At 45.9% G+C, this 17,820-nt stretch overlaps 2 protein-coding genes across 2 annotated transcripts in view; one reads left to right on the forward strand and one right to left on the reverse strand.

Moving 5' to 3' along the window:
* LOC138670156 (tetratricopeptide repeat protein 19, mitochondrial-like) overlaps positions 1 to 5,655 on the forward strand; it is a 70,153-nt gene extending 64,498 nt beyond the window's left edge. Inside the window, exon 11 of the mRNA XM_069757233.1 lies at positions 4,492 to 5,655. The gene's annotated coding sequence lies outside the window, so the exon portion shown is untranslated. The remainder of the gene's footprint in view (positions 1 to 4,491) is intronic.
* LOC138671649 (nuclear receptor corepressor 1-like) overlaps positions 354 to 17,820 on the reverse strand; it is a 141,694-nt gene continuing 124,227 nt past the window's right edge. The window contains exons 38-42 of the mRNA XM_069759819.1: positions 13,470 to 13,612; positions 10,743 to 10,796; positions 10,326 to 10,529; positions 9,783 to 9,965; positions 354 to 1,567 (exon numbers count right to left, since the gene is read on the reverse strand). Coding sequence (XP_069615920.1) covers positions 1,380 to 1,567; positions 9,783 to 9,965; positions 10,326 to 10,529; positions 10,743 to 10,796; positions 13,470 to 13,612 — 772 coding nt within the window. The 3' untranslated portion in view covers positions 354 to 1,379. The remainder of the gene's footprint in view (positions 1,568 to 9,782; positions 9,966 to 10,325; positions 10,530 to 10,742; positions 10,797 to 13,469; positions 13,613 to 17,820) is intronic.

Genomic DNA, 17,820 nt, shown 5'->3' on the forward strand with positions numbered 1-17,820 from the left:
AGGAAGAGCGAAAACAGCAGCAGCTCAGACTTCCTGCAGATGTCAGCTGCGGTCAAAAAAGGGCATCACTGAAGCAGACGCTGATTGTCTGCAGGGTTCACGTACCATAAAAATGTCATGTGATCCCCAGGAGAGCAAGTGAAGACACTGATGGAATGGCGCTGCCACCGGAGTTGAGTAAAGATGATGTTATTTTACTGGGGGAGGGAGAGACGCATTTGGATTCAGAAGGGGTTGTCCGGGTCTAATTTAGGTTTTATTTGTACGCATCATAGTCTGGAAACTGTTCTGGCAGCAATAAGGCTAGTGCGCAATAGTTCAATCATCACCATTTATAAAGAAGGAAACGGAAATTTTGTTTTGAGCAAAAAACTTTTTATTACAATTCATGTATAGAATTAAATGAAAGCGGTGAGAGGAAAGGAGCGGTTGGGGGAGGAAAAAATAAAATTAAAACTTCTACTGCACCAATCTGTCGGCCTTGAGACTGACTGGTGACAGTCCGGCCTATATACATACGTCCACTAGTTTCCTTGGGGAAATAGGTTTCTCTAAAAGGATAAAAACAACCTAAAAATTCACAGACACAAATTTGCAATGGTCATTGCTAGTGCAGAAAGCTTTTGCTCATATGAGAGGTGTGATAAAAGTAATAGTTGTAAAAAGGTTTGTGTTTTGTTTTTTTGTCATTACAATGAGCCAACAAGAACAACTCAAAAATACTGGGTTTCATCATGGGTTAGAAGAATGGCAAACAATATTAGAGCTCTTCTATTTTTACCGTTTTTTTTTTTCTTGTTGCATAAAAATTGCAAAGTTCTTCTACAAAAAATCAAGGATGGCCGATAAGTCTGATAAAGGCCAGTCATATAAGGTGCAGGAAAGTTATAGGATTTGCCATTTGGAAGTTTACGTCTAATCCCAGAAAGGGAAAAAAATATAGATTAAAAAAAATGAAATAATATATAAGAGTCCCTCAAGTGCTGGGGAGTGGATTTAAAACATACATACACCATACTAGAGTAAAGTAAATAATAAACCACTGCAAATATGTACAAAATGATTTAAAGACGTTCTGTTTTCTTTACAAATAGTTGGAAAACGGCAGCTGTCCAGTCATCCACTTTTTTTTTTTAAATCCTTAAAACTTCTTTACATACTAATGTGGAACATCAGGTCTTTACAAATTACATTCTGCTAGTTGCAGGCCTGGATAAAGCAGGCGGATATCCATTTATATATATACTTTTTACACGGCTCTAGGATTCCACGTGCAGGAGGATTGCCCCGTGCTTCTCAAGTGGCTTTCCTTAGGAAAAGTCTCGAAGCCGGTTGACAAAAACCTTGGTAAAACCAGGGTTCAAAACCTACAAAATGCTTCAGTCGTCACTGTCTGACAGGGTTTCATACTGTGATGAGAGCAGAGGCGCTGGTTCACGGTCCCATATTCGGCTCTGCTGGTGCGCAGAAGGTTGCGTCATGGAGGTTGGTGCACAAGCGATGGATGATGGAGGGGTATTGTTCAGTATTCCCATAGTCAGCGGGTTGTACGGGAACTGTGTGGAACCTAAAGAAAATACAGAAACAATCAGCCTTTTGTGATCAACATACGAACACAAATATACACCTTTATCAGCTCCATGCTTTAGAGTAGGGGTTTCAAATACGCGGCCCCTCAGGCTGTTTCATAGCTCCCGTAATGATATGCCCCAGTCCAGGGGGCTGCTGACCCCAGCGCTTCTCTTCAAATGAATGTGAGACCTCGGACGCACATTAATTTGAAATATATCGCGGCGCAGAGACCAGCTCTCTACACTGCAATACCAATAGCGGCCACCGGGCAATCAAGAGGCCAGCAGCTGACAGCACGGCCATATACTGCCCCGGCTGTGGAAGAAGAGGAGGACGCTGATCGCCGAGGGAGTGGGGGACAGGTGAGAGATTGGTTTTTTAATGGGGATCATGGCTGCTACATGGGAGCAGGAGGGGGACATGGCTGCTACATGGGGACCAGGAAGGGGGGGGGACATGGCTGCTACATGGGGACCAGGAGGGGGACATGGCTGCTACATGGGGACCAGGAGGGGGACATGGCTGCTACATGGGGACCAGGAGGGGGACATGGCTGCTACATGGGGACCAGGAGGTGGGACATGGCTGCTACATGGGGACCAGGAGGGGGACATGGCTGCTACATGGGGACCAGGAAGGGGGACATGGCTGCTACATGGGGACCAGGATGGGGACGTGGCTACTACATGAGGACCAGGAGGGGGACGTGGCTGCTACATGGGGACCAGGAGGGGGACATGGCTGCTACATGGGGACCAGGAAGGAGGACATGGCTGCCACATGGGGACCAGGAGGGGCACATGGCTGCTACATGGGGACCAGGAAGGGGGACATGGCTGCTAAAAGGGGACCAGGAGGGGGACATGGCTGCTACATAGGGACCAGGAGGGGGACATGGCTGCTACATGGGGACCAGGAAGGGGGATATTACTGCAATGTGGGGACCAGGAGGGGGACATGGCTGCTACATGGGGACCAGGAAGGGGGACATTACTGCAATATGGAGACCAGGAGGGGGACATGGCTGCTAAAAGGGGACCAGGATGGGGGACATGGCTGCTACATGGGGACCAGGAGGGGGACATTATTGCAATATGGGGACCAGGAGGGGGACATGGCTGCTACATGGGGACCAGGAGGGGGACATGGCTGCTACATGGGGACCAGGAGGTGGGACATGGCTGCTACATGGGGACCAGGAGGGGGACATGGCTGCTACATGGGGACCAGGAGGGGGACATTATTGCAATATGGGGACCAGGAGGGGGACATGGCTGCTACATGGGGACCAGGATGGGGGACATTACTGCAATATGGGGTCATTCCATATCAAGTGATCTAAATATGAATATTTTTTTTACCTGACGTCTTTTTTTTTTTTAAATCAAATAGATTTTTATTGATTTGTAAAAATGCAATAAACATTTAACAATAACACATGTGTTTTTCAAATCCCCCCCCCCCCAGCATTAACCCACCTTTACCTATCCCACCCCCTTCATCCCCATCCCTCCCTCCTTTCCCACTTAGACAGCTCACGTCCTTCTTTTAACATGTCTTGTAGCATTATATACTTTAGTATAATATAGTGTCCTTCACTATGAATTTATATACCATTATTTTATAGGCGAAACCTCCTCAGGCCTATTTTCCCTTAGGCTATGTGCACATGTTGCGGATTAGGCTTAGGAATTTCTGGTGCGGATTCTGCCTCTCCTGGCAGAAAACTCACCTGCGGATTTGTTGCGTTTTTTGTGCGGTTCCGCAGTGTTTTTTGTGCGTTTTTGCTGCGGTTTTCTTACAGATTTGCTGTGTTTTTTTACCCCTGCGGTTTTCTATAATGGAATGGGTACAAAAACGCTGCAGATTCACAAAAAAGAAGTGACCTGCTACTTCTTTTAAACCGCAGCGGATTTTCCGCAAAGTGTGCACAGCATTTTTTTTCCCATTGATTTACATTGTACTGTAAATCAATTGTGGATCTGCAGCGTTTCTGCACCTCAAAAAACTCTGCGGATCCGCAGAGAATCCACAACGTGTACACATACCATAACCTCCTCCTAACCAAATTCCAACCAAGGCGTCCACAATTTGTCATACAGAACCATTTTCCCTCTTTTCTGATATACTCCCTTTTCTAAGGCTATGACCTTCCCCGCATACTTGATGTATTCTCCCCTCGAGGGAGGCTCCTCTTTCATCCAGTTTCTTGCTATAACCTTCCGAGCCATGTATAGCAGTCTAGCTATTGCTATTTTCAATGTGTTATCTACAATTATCTCATCCACATATCCCAGCACGCACACCAATGGTTCCCTTGGAATTACACATCTATACGCCCCTTCTATCCGGCTGAGAACCACTAACCAAAAAACAGTCAACTTCGGACACGACCGGAGCATGTGGAACATTCCAGCATTATCATTCCTACACCTAGGGCATTCCGAATCGGGTCTCAACCCAGCTCTATATAGAACATCCGGAGACCTATATACTCTGTGTATAACGTAAAGCTGAGAAAGTCTATATTACCTGACGTATGTAGATTTTTTTTATTTTTTTGTTTTTATGAAGTACAACTTTAGTTAATTACAAATTAAAAGTTTTGAATTTTTTTTTTATCAGTTAATTTTTTACAGATTTTTAAAGTTTTGAAAAAGTGCGGATTTTTGCCTGGTATGGCTTTACATTTTTTATCATATCTCGGGCTGGAATTAAGATATAGAGGTGGGAGAGGCATCATTGTTCTCAGAACGGTGATAGCTTTCATTTGATATGTCACAATACTATGTTTCTTGATATTTTGCTTTGGAGAAATCAAATTCAAAATTTGGATGCGCAATTGTGAAAAAAACGTATATTTTAAAATTGTTAAAACATGCATGTGGGTTACTTGTGTTCTTGTTTATATTTACACAGGGATTCAACTTGGGACCTGTCAATTTTTTTTTTTTTTTTTTTTAAAGCCTTGAATCATCTGATTTTATGTTTGTGTGAGTTTCTTCCCTTTTTCTTTTCAAATCACAATTTATTGAATTCAACATTTATATACAACAATAAAGAAACACAAAAAACAAATACCGAAGTGCCAGAATAAATCCATCTTAATCATCATAACAACTTGCTCAGCATTTTCAACCTGAATTCTTTGAACAAAACCAAAAGATAAAAGGTGATCATATCCTCAAGTGTGATTTTCTAAATACAGTCTCATCCTAATTATATGTTAAAAACAAGATTAAAAGAACCAATATTTTTACCACCTATTTATACATGGAACAATTTTTTTTCTATTATATCACTAAACATGTCATTTATGAAGTGTCTAAGAAGAATAGTCCAGTAGTTAAATCCTCGTTCTATAAAATATGAACTAATCAAACAATTAATAGGTTTTCCCACGGCCTGTTATCATCAATGTGTCCCTTCTAGTGGGAGAAATGTCATCTTGTCCATAAGCGTTTACTAGCAATGGCCGTTTCCTTCTGTGTCAGAGTATGTGCGGCCGGTCATGGTGCTCGGCTCCACCTGAGTTATATCTGATTTTTGTAACTTTTACAATGTCTGATTTTCTTGGATACACAAAGGACAGCGCTGGACCAGAAAGTGCAGAAAAGTCACTTCTACGCCTTCATTTTCACAATCTTTGGAGAGTCTAGTAGCCGCCAGCGCCGATCATATTCACAGGTCACATCACCAGTTATGTCATCCATTGCCGATCTTGTGCCGCCTTCTACCACGTCATGGTCGTCACTGTCTTTATTTCTAGGGGTGACAGTCCGGTATTGCCGAGTCCCCTTTCTGCTTCCTGTAACCGAGGTTTTCACAAACTCTCCTCCTCTTCGTAGTCCTGGTTTGTACAATACATGAACTGGATGTTATGAATGTTTTTCTCCCTCCATTTGAGGAGTTTCCTGGGTGTTAAGATTTGGTGTGAATACGGTCTGTGGAGGCCCGAGCTGCCGGCCGGTCATCTGCGCTGCAGTCACCGTCTACCCCTGGTCATTCTCAGCCCTAACAAAGCTTCTCCTCTGTCCTCTCCTGCTCCTAAGCGGTAACATAATAAAATAATACCGTAACATCTAACAATCATGGATTATTTGGTAAATCTAGACCCCGCACTGTTAGACCACAGGCTGAACAGATCTGAATGCGAGATTTTCAAATTGACACTGTAATAGTTTTATTTTTTAAAATATGATCCGATCACGATCCCAGCTTGTATTTTGGTACAGATGTGGCTAGGAGCAGAGCAGGCACATGTGCAGTTTTTGAAATTTTTTAAATTAAAGGTTTTTTTTTCGGAAATGCGTTTTAAACTTTTGCACTTGCGTTCGCATAGGTAAAATATTATCAACGATACTCTTGTGACATATCTGGTGATAGCCTGTACAGTTCTGAGTAGAATGGTGTTTAGTTTGTTTCTATATCTCTTTTCTAGCCTGAGTTATGGGGAGAAATGTAAAGGCAGGCAACACCGAAATTTGCACTTTTTCCGAACTTTGAAAATCAGTTAAAATTTTTTTCTTCACATTTTGCATTCTCTGACACACTATTACCAAATAACAAAATCTCAAAAGAATTAAAAATATAGTGGTAAAAATCATTGGTTCACTTGACATGGAATGACCCTATGGGGACCAGGAGGGGGACATGGCTGCTAAGAGGGGACCAGGATGGGGGACATTACTGCAATATGGGTGGGGACCAGGATGGGGACATTACTGCAATATGGGGACCAGGAGGGGGACATTACTGCAATATGGGGACCAGGATGGGGACATTACTACAATATGGGAACCAGTATGGGGGATATTACTGCTATATGGGGACCAGGATGGGGACATGGCTGCTACATGGGGATCAGGAGGGGGGCATTACTACAATATGGGAACCAGTATGGGGGATATTACTGCTATATGGGGACCAGGATGGGGACATGGCTGCTACATGGGGATCAGGAGGGGGGCATTACTACAATATGGGAACCAGTATGGGGGATATTACTGCTACATGGGGACCAGGATGGGGACATTACTACAATATGGGAACCAGTATGGGGGATATTACTGCTATATGGGGACCAGGATGGGGACATGGCTGCTACATGGGGACCAGGAGGGGGACATTACTACAATATGGGAACCAGTATGGGGGATATTACTGCTATATGGGGACCAGGATGGGGACATGGCTGCTACATGGGGATCAGGAGGGGGGCATTACTACAATATGGGAACCAGTATGGGGGATATTACTGCTACATGGGGACCAGGATGGGGACATTACTACAATATGGGAACCAGTATGGGGGATATTACTGCTATATGGGGACCAGGATGGGGACATGGCTGCTACATGGGGACCAGGAGGGGGACATTACTACAATATGGGAACCAGTATGGGGGATATTACTGCTATATGGGGACCAGGATGGGGACATGGCTGCTACATGGGGACCAGGATGGGGACATTACTACAATATGGGAACCAGTATGGGGGATATTACTGCTATATGGGGACCAGGATGGGGACATGGCTGCTACATGGGGACCAGGAGGGGGACATTACTACAATATGGGAACCAGTATGGGGGATATTACTGCTATATGGGGAGCAGGATGGGGGATATTACTGCTATATGGGGACCAGTATGGGGGATATTACTGCTATATGGGGAGCAGGATGGGAGACAATCTAGCCAACATCTTATAGTAATAACTATATGGTGCTAATTGTATTGTATGGGACCAACTGGGGAAAAAAAAAGGGAAAAAGTGTAAAAAAAAAAATTCTAAATAAAGTATGAAAAAATATTGTGCAACTAAAAATGCTGTTTTATGAACAAAAAAAGCCAATGCACATTTGTTATCGCCACATCCATATCGACCTAAGCTATAAAACTGTACCATAACCCATGCAATTAATGTCATTTAAAACAAATAAAATGACAAAAATGTTAAAGGTGTATAGAAACAAAACTGGTATCATTAAAAATATCATCTCATCTTGCACAGAATGTGGCCGTCAAATTTACATTTTTTTCCTGTGTGGAAGCCATATACCCAGGCACGTTTTGAGACCCCCCGCTTTAGAGGAAGTCCGAGGCCATGCTGCGGTGCAAATTGTGTGCTCACGCTAGGGCTAAAGTTACAGAAGAGTATAACATAAGTAGTCACAGTTTCATCTAGAAAACTTAGCCAATTTTTTTTTCTCATTTGTCATCCATGTGCAACCTGTTTTCATACAGCAGCAGTTACCATATTTTTCAAATTATAAGCCGCACTTTTTCCCCAAAAAATTTGGAGGGAAAATGGGAGTGTGACTAATAATCCGAATTGTAGCTGTGGTGGAGTGGGGTCCCAGGATCACTAATGCAAAAAGCTTCTGGTGGAGGCAGATGTGAGGTGGTGCGGGGCTCTGCCCACATTTTGTGAAAGCCAGGAATCCTACACTTTTCATACTCTTCAATGTAGTGGACTCTGGGAAAATGGCCGCTGGAGGCGGAGCGTGCGCAGATTGAGATATCAGATCCCAAGATCTCAACTGAACCACTTCCGGCCTCCATTTTCCCCAGAGTCCACCGCATTAAAAGGTGTGGAAGGGGCAGGGCTCAGGGCTTTCACAAAATGCCGAACACCCCGTCCTACCAGCCTGGGGCCCGCAGCTTCTCTGCTCCATCACCGCCACCCCCCAAGGTAAGCTACCGTAAAAGCAGATTATAACACACACCACCATTTTATGAAAACATTTCTTTTGCCTCTAGTTTGGGGTGCATCTTAAAACCGATGCATCTTATATTACAGAATTGCAATATATCTGTAAAAATTAGATGCTGTGGCTCCGTATAGAAAAACCCATGGTGGAGTACAGCAGTACTGCCATGGCGGGGCACACAGGTGAAAGACAAAGACTAATACACATCAGCGCACAGAGCATGGAAAGTAAGCCTAGCTTCCTCCCTTGTCCAGCACCATGGGAATTGTGTAGAAAAAGGATGTTGCTGAACTTCGCTGTGGGCAGAGAAGAGCGAATGTGTAGACTGCAGAACCAAGACGGGTTAGCAAATTTGGGGTTTGGAAAAATTACAAATTTCAGATATATGAGGGGACAGTTCAGAGGTCTTTCTAATGAGATCTTTAAACATAAGCCTGCTATGAGGACAAGAGGGCCTCCTCTACATCTAACAGAATAATCAGATTCTTTACGGTAGGAGCAGTGAGGCTATGGAAGGTCTGGACGCCTTTCTGGATAAATATAATGATACAGGTTATGGGCACCGCATTCTTTGATGGGACCCTGATCCAGGGAGCTAGTCTTGATTGCAGAGTCGAAAAGGAATTTTTCCCCTAATATGGAGCTACCAGAATTGGTGTCATGGAGCTTTTGGCTTCTTCTGGATCAACAAGTCAGACTATAGGTTTAACTCATAAGAGCAAACAAACGACTTGTATTTAACAGAATGATTTAGGATTTTTGTTCCTGTCTTTTCAGCCATATGCCATTAGCATTTAACAAACAAAAAAGCAAATTTCAGAGGTAAAATGAGCAGCAGGACATAACACCTGAATACACCTTCTGCAGAGACCACAAATAAGGATATGACTTTTGAGAGGTATAAAGTGCAGGTCACATCAGAAATATCATTTATAGCCTGAGGGTACGTTCCCACATTGAGGAATTGCTGCGGTTTGGACGCTGTGTATTTATTCAGCGTCAAAACCGCAGTGGCCAGATGTTACAGCACATCCACTACGCGACTACGTGGATTTGCGGATCCCGCACGTAAACTGACATGTGGCGCGTCAGGACTGCAGCATGTCAAGTTCTCTTGCAGGGATGCTAGTCTCCGCTACAGAAATGAAACCAATAGAAAGTATTGGATGCGGTGAATCCGCACAGTTCAGTGACCACATGTGGATTTACCGGCGTTCAATAGACGGCAGAGTTTTGGACGCAGTGAAAATATACTGCATCTATAGCGCGGTTCATTCGGGATCGTGGGAACATAGCCTGTAGGTTATAAAATACAAGGAAATGACGTAATTTATGTAATTGCCTTTGGTTTATTATGAGCTTATCACTCTAATTTTGAGTTATGGAAATTATTTTCATGAACAGTAAAAAATACAGTATGTCTGCCCAAGTTTTCCCAAAATGTAACTACACACTATGTAATGGGCTTGTAAAGCAAATGTGCTTGCTCTCACCTGTGGAAGAAGGTCGGTCTTCCCAGGCCCATGCAGGGGCCTGTCTGTAGTCTCCTTCTGAGTGAACGGAGGAGACAGAAGAGGGCCGTTCAGCCCCCAAGTATGCCTGGCTGCCAGGCATGGGGGACTTCATTTTGCGGCTGCCAGATTTGCTTATCAGTTTTTGCTTGATGGTTCCTCCGCCTGTAACATGGAGAACTTTTTATAAAAGGTAGTCGGAAAGGGCTGATGGAAGAGTGCGATACTGGTGCAGGTCAGTCCTGCAGATCACAGAATTGTGGGCCCTTTCACAAAGTGAATGGAATGATGGCCTCCATATTTTACCTGCGGGGGGAACAGCAAGGGCAGCACCTTGGTCCAAGGTATAAAAGGACTGGATGTGTGACGTTCCAATGGCAATGTTTGATTTCATACTACTACACATTTATAGGATTAATGGAGACATACTACAGGTAGGTGATGCGCAGCGGTATCGGATACTACTACCTTAGCCACTAAGCCATCACAGGGACATAACATCCTCTGCTGATTTCTAATACCAACCTGAATTGGGTGATGGATTTGCTTCTTCTCTGCGGGAATCACTGTTTGAAGAAGCTGAAGAGTTGCCTTGTGCTACACTCATTAGGACACTGTGGTCATCAGACTTATCATCAAAACTGCCCATTAAAGCTTTACGGATAATGTCCTCGAGACCGAGATTACTGGCGGGATCAGCAAAGGAATGACCTCGAGAACTGATGGCTCCTGTGGAAAAGGGAACAGCGGTGCTGTTATTATTGCAATGATTCTTCGGATAGGCCATCAGCATTAGATGGATCGTGCTTTGGTGGTCAGCTGGGACCCCAACTTATATAATAGTGATGGCCTATCCTAAGGATAAAAGACAAGTATAACAATGTTAATGACCAAGCTAACTTTACATCTGGTAAACCTTTTACTATCTATCTATGCTCTTACCCGAGCTAGTGACCGCCGGCAAGTTAAAGATCTCGGTTCCTGGTTGAGCAGCAGCTGTAATAAATAATTCCAGCTTTCATTAGTCACAGTTATCAATTATTGACTGACACAGAAAAATACAGAGTAAGATACAAGAACAATAAGAAAATATCCTGTATACAAATAAGTTATACTTTAATGCAGTCAGACAGAAAAGATTTTTATTCTATGCCCCATCAATGACTGCTGAAGAATTTTGGGCACAAATGGATTACAGACACCCCAGTAAACCCAAGTCTCCGGCTACCAATCCATTCATTATGTGAGGAATAGGAAACTGGCCCGAATAATATAAGTGATCACTACTACGGGGAAACATTCATATCTCTGCCAATAAAGTATTAGCCCTATAATATGCCCATAATAATAGAATGTGTTATGGTAAGGCTCCGTAATACCCAGCACTGCTGCCGACACTCGGGACCGGAGCGTTCAGTTACATAGAAATACATGCAGCCACACACTCCGGTCCCGAGTGCCGGCGGCAGTGCCGGGTACTGAGGCGAATTTCTCGCATTGCACTCGCAAGTATGACCCCAGCCTAAGAGTAATTCCCACAAGTTGCCTTAAAGAGGGCTGTCCAGGTTTGAAGTGAAAGTCCGCATGCACTGTCAGGACTCCCCAGTGTCGGTGGCGAGATCGGGTGGTCCCGTGACCGCACATATGCGATATGATAGGATTACTTGTGTTGAGCAAGGCCACGCACGTCTAGTCTGAATGTGGCTGGGAGCATCTATGGCACATTCCTGCGGTCACATGACCGCCCGCTTCCGGAATGCACGCTGTGAAGATTCTAGTCAGATTACACCAGACTTCCGTGTCAAATCTGGACAACCCAAACTCAGCCAGGCTTGGCACAGATGAGGGCACACTGCCCAAAACATCCGTAAGCAGATGAGCTTGTGTCTCGGCAATTATCCTCGGTCATGATGCAGTGCTCGTTAAAGGGTCAGACATTGACATGGTGTAGCCACCTCTTCTAGGTGGTGACACAGCTCTAGTGCAGAACAAAACAAATTTTGCATTATTTCATGGAGAATTGCCTTACAACTAGTTATTTGGTCCCTTAAGAAGAGCCAGTACAACCCCACATAGAATCATCATTGTAGAGCCCATCTGCTATATGCAAAGTGACAGATTTACATTTTAGGACCCTGTAGGCACCATGTCATGTCAAAAACATCTCATACCTTGTGTGGTCCTCCTAGCCTCCCCCCATCTATTTATACCTATAATTTCTCAGGCACCCTTCCCTCAAAGCCTCAAGTCAAACATATTATACTACGTGTGAGCCAAGGACAGTGCATGGACCCATAATTGCCAGTGCATATGGCTGATTTTCCACACAGACTAGTGGCCTGCGTAAAAAACAAAAAGAATGTACAGCATGCAATCCAGTCCAATTTATGGACCAAACCAGTGTATGTAGATAATAGGCAGCGCCTGAACTTGTCTGCTGTGTGTAACAGCACACGGCACCAATCACATTTACATTTTATGGATACGACACGCCTGAGTTTTAGTTCAGCTGTCTGAACCTGGTCTAAGACCACCACAAATCAGACCAGGGATTCTTATGACCAATTTTCAATCTCCTGGCATCTTCATTAAGAGAGGACCATTTTTGCACTGCAATTTTGGGTTCGCCTTCATTAATATTAGTTACCATTTCCTTAAATTGAAACCAATTAAAGGGAACCTGTCACCAGGTCGATACAAGTTACAGCCACCACCTTTCAGGGCTTATATACAACGTTCTAAGCCCACATTATTATACTCACCTGGGGGTGGTCCGGACTGATGGGTGTTGCTGGTCTTGGTCCGGCACCTTCCATCTTCTTGCGATACTGCGCCCCTGCTTCACAGGTTCCCCGGCATCGCGCTCCTGCGCAGGCGTACTTCTCTGTCCTGTTGAGGGCAGAGCAAATTCCTGCAGTGCGCAGGCGCTTGGCCTCTGACCTTTCCCGACACCTGCACACTGCAGTACTTTGCTCTGCCCTCGTCAGGGCAGCAAGGCAGGAACGTGATGCCGGGGAGCCCATGTGGATGACGCAGGGACATGTCATCCACATGAAGCAAGCGGGAGGACGGCATCGCAAAAAGATGGGAGGTGCCGGACCAGGACCTACGACATGCATTGGACCTGACCACCCCCAGGTGAGTATAATAAAACATATTTTTCTTCTCTTGCAGGTCGGATCGGGAGCTTACATACAGCATTATAGAATACTGTAGATAAGCCCTGAAAGGCAGCGGCCGTAACTCATATTGGCCAAACCTGCTGACAGGTTCCCTTTAAATTTAGCTTGTGCTACTGAATGGAAGCAAAGATCTCTGTAGGATATATGCAATTTTGCATACAGCTATGTTCCCACAATGAGCTTTTCGGTGAGTTTTTGCAGATTTTCTGCAGCGGTTCTGCACCCATTAGGTAAGATATGTTCCTTGTATTATTTAAAAAATACTCCGTGTCAAAAACTCATAGTGGGAACCAAGCCTAAGAGGCATTAACATAGTGTCAAACGGGATTTTTTATAGAAAAATGAAGATTGCTCAGAATACAGAGGGAATATTAAAGTAATTATCATTGTTTGCATTAACTCTGGGATACAGTAGGTTTCATTGTTGTCACCCCAATTAAAGTTAGAAAAAGCCAGAGAAAGAAGAGAGCAGCTGTGTCCCACTTACCCATGTCAGAGTCACCGCCACCAGAAGAGTTTAACTTACGAAAAATCTCTTGTTTCTTGAACATCACCATAGGGGAGGTATTTTCCAACTTGGTGAAGAAGGAGGGAAGATAATTCATATTTCCTGGTGAACGGGAGTCATTCCTGAGAAAATCATTAGCAGACATAACAGAAGGAATGAAATAACTTGAGAATAAGCTGCGTATGTACACAACATAACTACGAATCATATCTACTGATCTATATATCAATATAAGGTAAATATTATATATATTAGTAATTGCTGGATCTCAATATGCTCTAAAGCAGAAATGCAGCCAATAGCAAGAAACACGTGGTTCCAAAATAATAAACATCCCACATTTGTTTCTACACAGACGGACATGTAGGATTCATGTGAGAAAGCGCTTACTTAGGAAAGAATGCTAAGAAATTTAGAAAGTACTTAAAGGGAACCTGTCATGTGCAAAAACAGGATTTTTGGTTGCTTACCGTAAAATCTGTTTCTCGGAGCCTTCATTGGGGGACACAGGAACCATGGGTGTATGCTGCTGCCACTAGGAGGCTGACACTATGCAAATAAAAAAGTTAGCTCCTCCTCTGCAGTATACACCCCACCGACTGGAAGCAGGATATTCAGTTAGTGAGAAAGCAGTAGGAGAAGCAACGTGTAAAAGAGAAAGAATAATAATAATATAATAATAATAAACTTTATCTACTAGCGCCAACAAATTCTACGGCGCTCCATAGATTAACAGTTTCAAACACTCAAAGAGTGTTCAAAGAACTCAAACGTAAACAGTAAACAGAGCTGTTCAACTTGGGAGGGTGCTGTGTCCCCCAATGAAGGCTCCGAGAAACAGATTTGACGGTAAGCAACCAAAAATCCTGTTTTCTCTATCGCCTTTCATTGGGGGACACAGGAACCATGGGACGTCCCAAAGCAGTCCCTGGGGTGGGAAAAACAGACTTCCATCAGGTCCGAGGACTCACCACTGCCGCCTGCAGGATCCTTCTGCCCAGGCTGGAGTCCGCCGTAGTTCGGCGACACGTGTGGATGGAAGACCAGGTTGGCGATTGCAAAGCACTGGAAGCGCCGACTGCCCGGGTAGAGTGAGCCTTATCTCAGGAGGCACTCTTGTTCTTGACCCGGTAAGCTTCCAAAATTGCCGTTCTGATAGAGCGAGCAATAGTCGCCTTGGAAACCGGCAGGCCTCTACGCACGCCATCAGGGATGGCGAAAAGAGAATCCATCTTTCGGAAAGCGGCTGTGCTAGCCAGGGAGATCCTCACTGCCCTGACGAGACCCAGCCTGTTCAACGATCACTCCAGAGGATGAGTCGGAGCTGGACAAAAGGAAGGGTATAACGATGTCCTCGTTGAGGTGGAAAGATGAAAACCACCTCGAGAAAGGAAGGAAGGCAGGCAGAGGTCTGCGACCACCTTGTCCTGGTTTAAAATCAAGAAAGGAGGTCGGCAAGAAATGGCCGCCAACTCAAAAACGCGGCGGATCGAAGAGATGGACCTGGGAAAAGCCACCTTCCGAGATAGAACTGACAGGGAAAACTCCCTGAGAGGCTATAAGGGGGGAACCCCTAAGCACAACCAACCCAACCTTTAAATCCCATGAAACCAGAGGCCCTGTACGGAGGGACAGCATGGGCTACTCATTGAAGGGAGGTCTTAACCTGTGGCTGAGAAGATAACGACTTCTTAAAGGGAAGAAGAGCGCAGGAACCTGGCCCTATAGGGAACTGAGAGCGAAGCCCGAATCCCGTCCTGCCTGAAGGAAAACCAAATGGAAGGCAGGGAAAAAGGACATAGGTGAAAAGCGGTTGGACTCGCATCAACGAAAGTAAGCCTTCCAGGTACGATAGTAGATCCTGAAAGACGACGAAGGCTTCCCAGCCTGGAATATAGAGTGACCCATCTGGGCCGAAAGGCCGGACGCTCTTAGAACTGTGGAGTCCACAGCCACGCCGTTAAACTGGGCGACCGATAATTCGGGTGACAGATCGAACCCTGAGACAGCAGATCGGGTCCGCCTGGAAGACACCAGGGGTGTCCGCGAGAGGATTGACGATGTCTGCAAACTAGGACCTCCTGGGCCAATCCGGGACGATCAGAATGACCGGCACCCATCCAGCCTTGATCTTTTTCGACAGCTTGGAAAGCAAGGGAAGGCGTGGAAACCAATAGGGGAGCCCGAACTGCGACCGAGGAATGGCCAGAATGTCAACACCACTGTGAGAGAAACACGGGAGCCTGGGCCGACCCGAGGGACCTCCTGTTCAATTGGGACGCCATGAGGATCACCTCTGGAGTCCCTCATCGAAGAGCAATCCGATAGGAAACCTCCTGAAGTACCTTTCCCCTGCCGCGAGGCCCTCGCGGCCGAGGAAGTCGGCGGCCTAAATGTCCACGCCGGGGACATGCACTGCGGAGCTCACCAGGACCGTTGCCTCTGTCCAAAGGAGGATCCTGGAATCTCGGCCAAGACCAGCGAACGCCAAGTCCACCCCTGGTGGTAGACATCTGCCACTGCTGTGTCATTGTCTGTCTGGATTCGAATTGGCAGGCTGCTGAGAAACCTTACCCAGTGAAGGAAAGACAGAAAGATGATCCGGAACTCGAGGACATTGATCGGCAAAGAGGGCTCCTGCGCCGACCAACAACCCTGAAAGAACAGGAGACAAAGCTCCGCGCCTCCGCCGAGCGGACTGGCGTCCGTCGTCACCACCTGCCAGGGAACTGGAAGGAAGGATATGCTGTGAAGGATCTACTCTGGGATAAGAGAAGTGACCTCGGCCACCAGTCGAGGAACCATTTGACCTGGGAGAAAGCCGGATCGGACGATGCAGGGAGAAGACAGACCTGTCCCCTGCGATAAAATAGCCTGCTGAAGAAGTCTTGAAAGAAACAGGCGAAGGGAAAATTGCTTCCGATGTTGCAACCAAACCTCCTTAGGGCCTTTAAGGCCCATCGGAAAGGAGGGGAGCCGAGAACCCTGGAGCAAGCGAACTTCCTGACAAAGGAGGGATATCCTGTCCTCGGGAAGGAAGACTCTGGTCCGACAAGTGTCGAAGAACATGCCCGGAGATACGAGGCACTGAACAAGATGGAACTTCTTCTTGTTGACAAGCCACCCGCAACGGTTAGAATGTCGGGAGAGATGGATAGACTTTCGGGAGCCTGAAACCGAAATTCCTGAGCCTCCATGAAAGTGATTACTGAACGACGGAATATCATCCTGAAGTGTCTCCGACGAAACTTCCTGTTCAGCAAATGGAGATCCGGACTGGGACGAACCTTGTTGTCCTCTGTCAGTACAGAAAGATTCGAAGAGAAGCCTGTGAACCGTTGAACCGTTCCTGTTCTGGGACGGGAACGTTTACCCCGGATTTAAGGAAGGAAACAATGGCTGTAAAGAAACCCGGGACTAGAGCGGGGTCTCTTGGAGGTTGGGATTTGAAGAAAAACGATCCCAGGACCGTGAAATGAAGATTTTGTATCTAGAGGATACAAGTGCCCTGGCCCAAGCGCCCTCTACTGAGGAGACCCAGACGTCCCTGAGGAACAGGAGACGGTTGCCCAGCCTGAGAAACGGGCTGGGGTCTGGTCGTGGGTCATGCCTAGGTGGAACTTCCAGTCCTGGACCTGGAGAATCCACTTTAGGAGTAGCAGGCACGCCAGGAAAGAGTGAGTCGAAGAATGCCTTCTTCTCTTAACGTGCCTGTGGCCTCTGCTGTTGTGAAGAGGAATCTGATGCCGCAAAACTACGAAAAAAGGTCAAAAAGACCGAAGTAGCCGCCTAAGGGGAAGTAGGCGAGGTCTGGAGAAGGGGACTGGTGCCGCCGTCCTTAATAAATTTGGTCCAGCTTGGAACCGAAAGGACGTGAACCTTGAAAAGGCAGGCTCGTAAGGGACTTCTTTGAAGACTCTTGAGCCAAACAGTGCGACAGCTGGCAACAACATTACTGGGCGCCTGTGCGGCAGAAGACGCGACATCCAGGGAACAAATTATTCCCAGGCGTGAGTAATCTGGGAGGAAAGTTCCGCCAGCCGGCCTGATGGAGCTCCAGCTTGAATGCCCCAACGGAGTTGTTTAGCCCCTCGGATACAGACTTCAAAACCCAAGTGGAAGCCAAAGCTGGGCATTGGGATGATGCGGCAGTTTTGAAAGCAGACTTCACGAAGGATTCCCTGATCCTATCGATGGAATCTTTCAGAGCCGCCCACCGGACCGCGTAAGGACTGTGTTGGTGGCAAGTTTAGCAGCCGACGTATCCACAGGGGGAGAGGTCGTTCTCTAACGCCTCTCATTCCGGTTGGCAATGAGATCCGGAGGAAAG

The sequence above is a fragment of the Ranitomeya imitator genome, chromosome 3 (genome assembly GCF_032444005.1).
Source record: "Ranitomeya imitator isolate aRanImi1 chromosome 3, aRanImi1.pri, whole genome shotgun sequence".
Taxonomy (NCBI): Eukaryota; Metazoa; Chordata; class Amphibia; order Anura; family Dendrobatidae; genus Ranitomeya; species Ranitomeya imitator.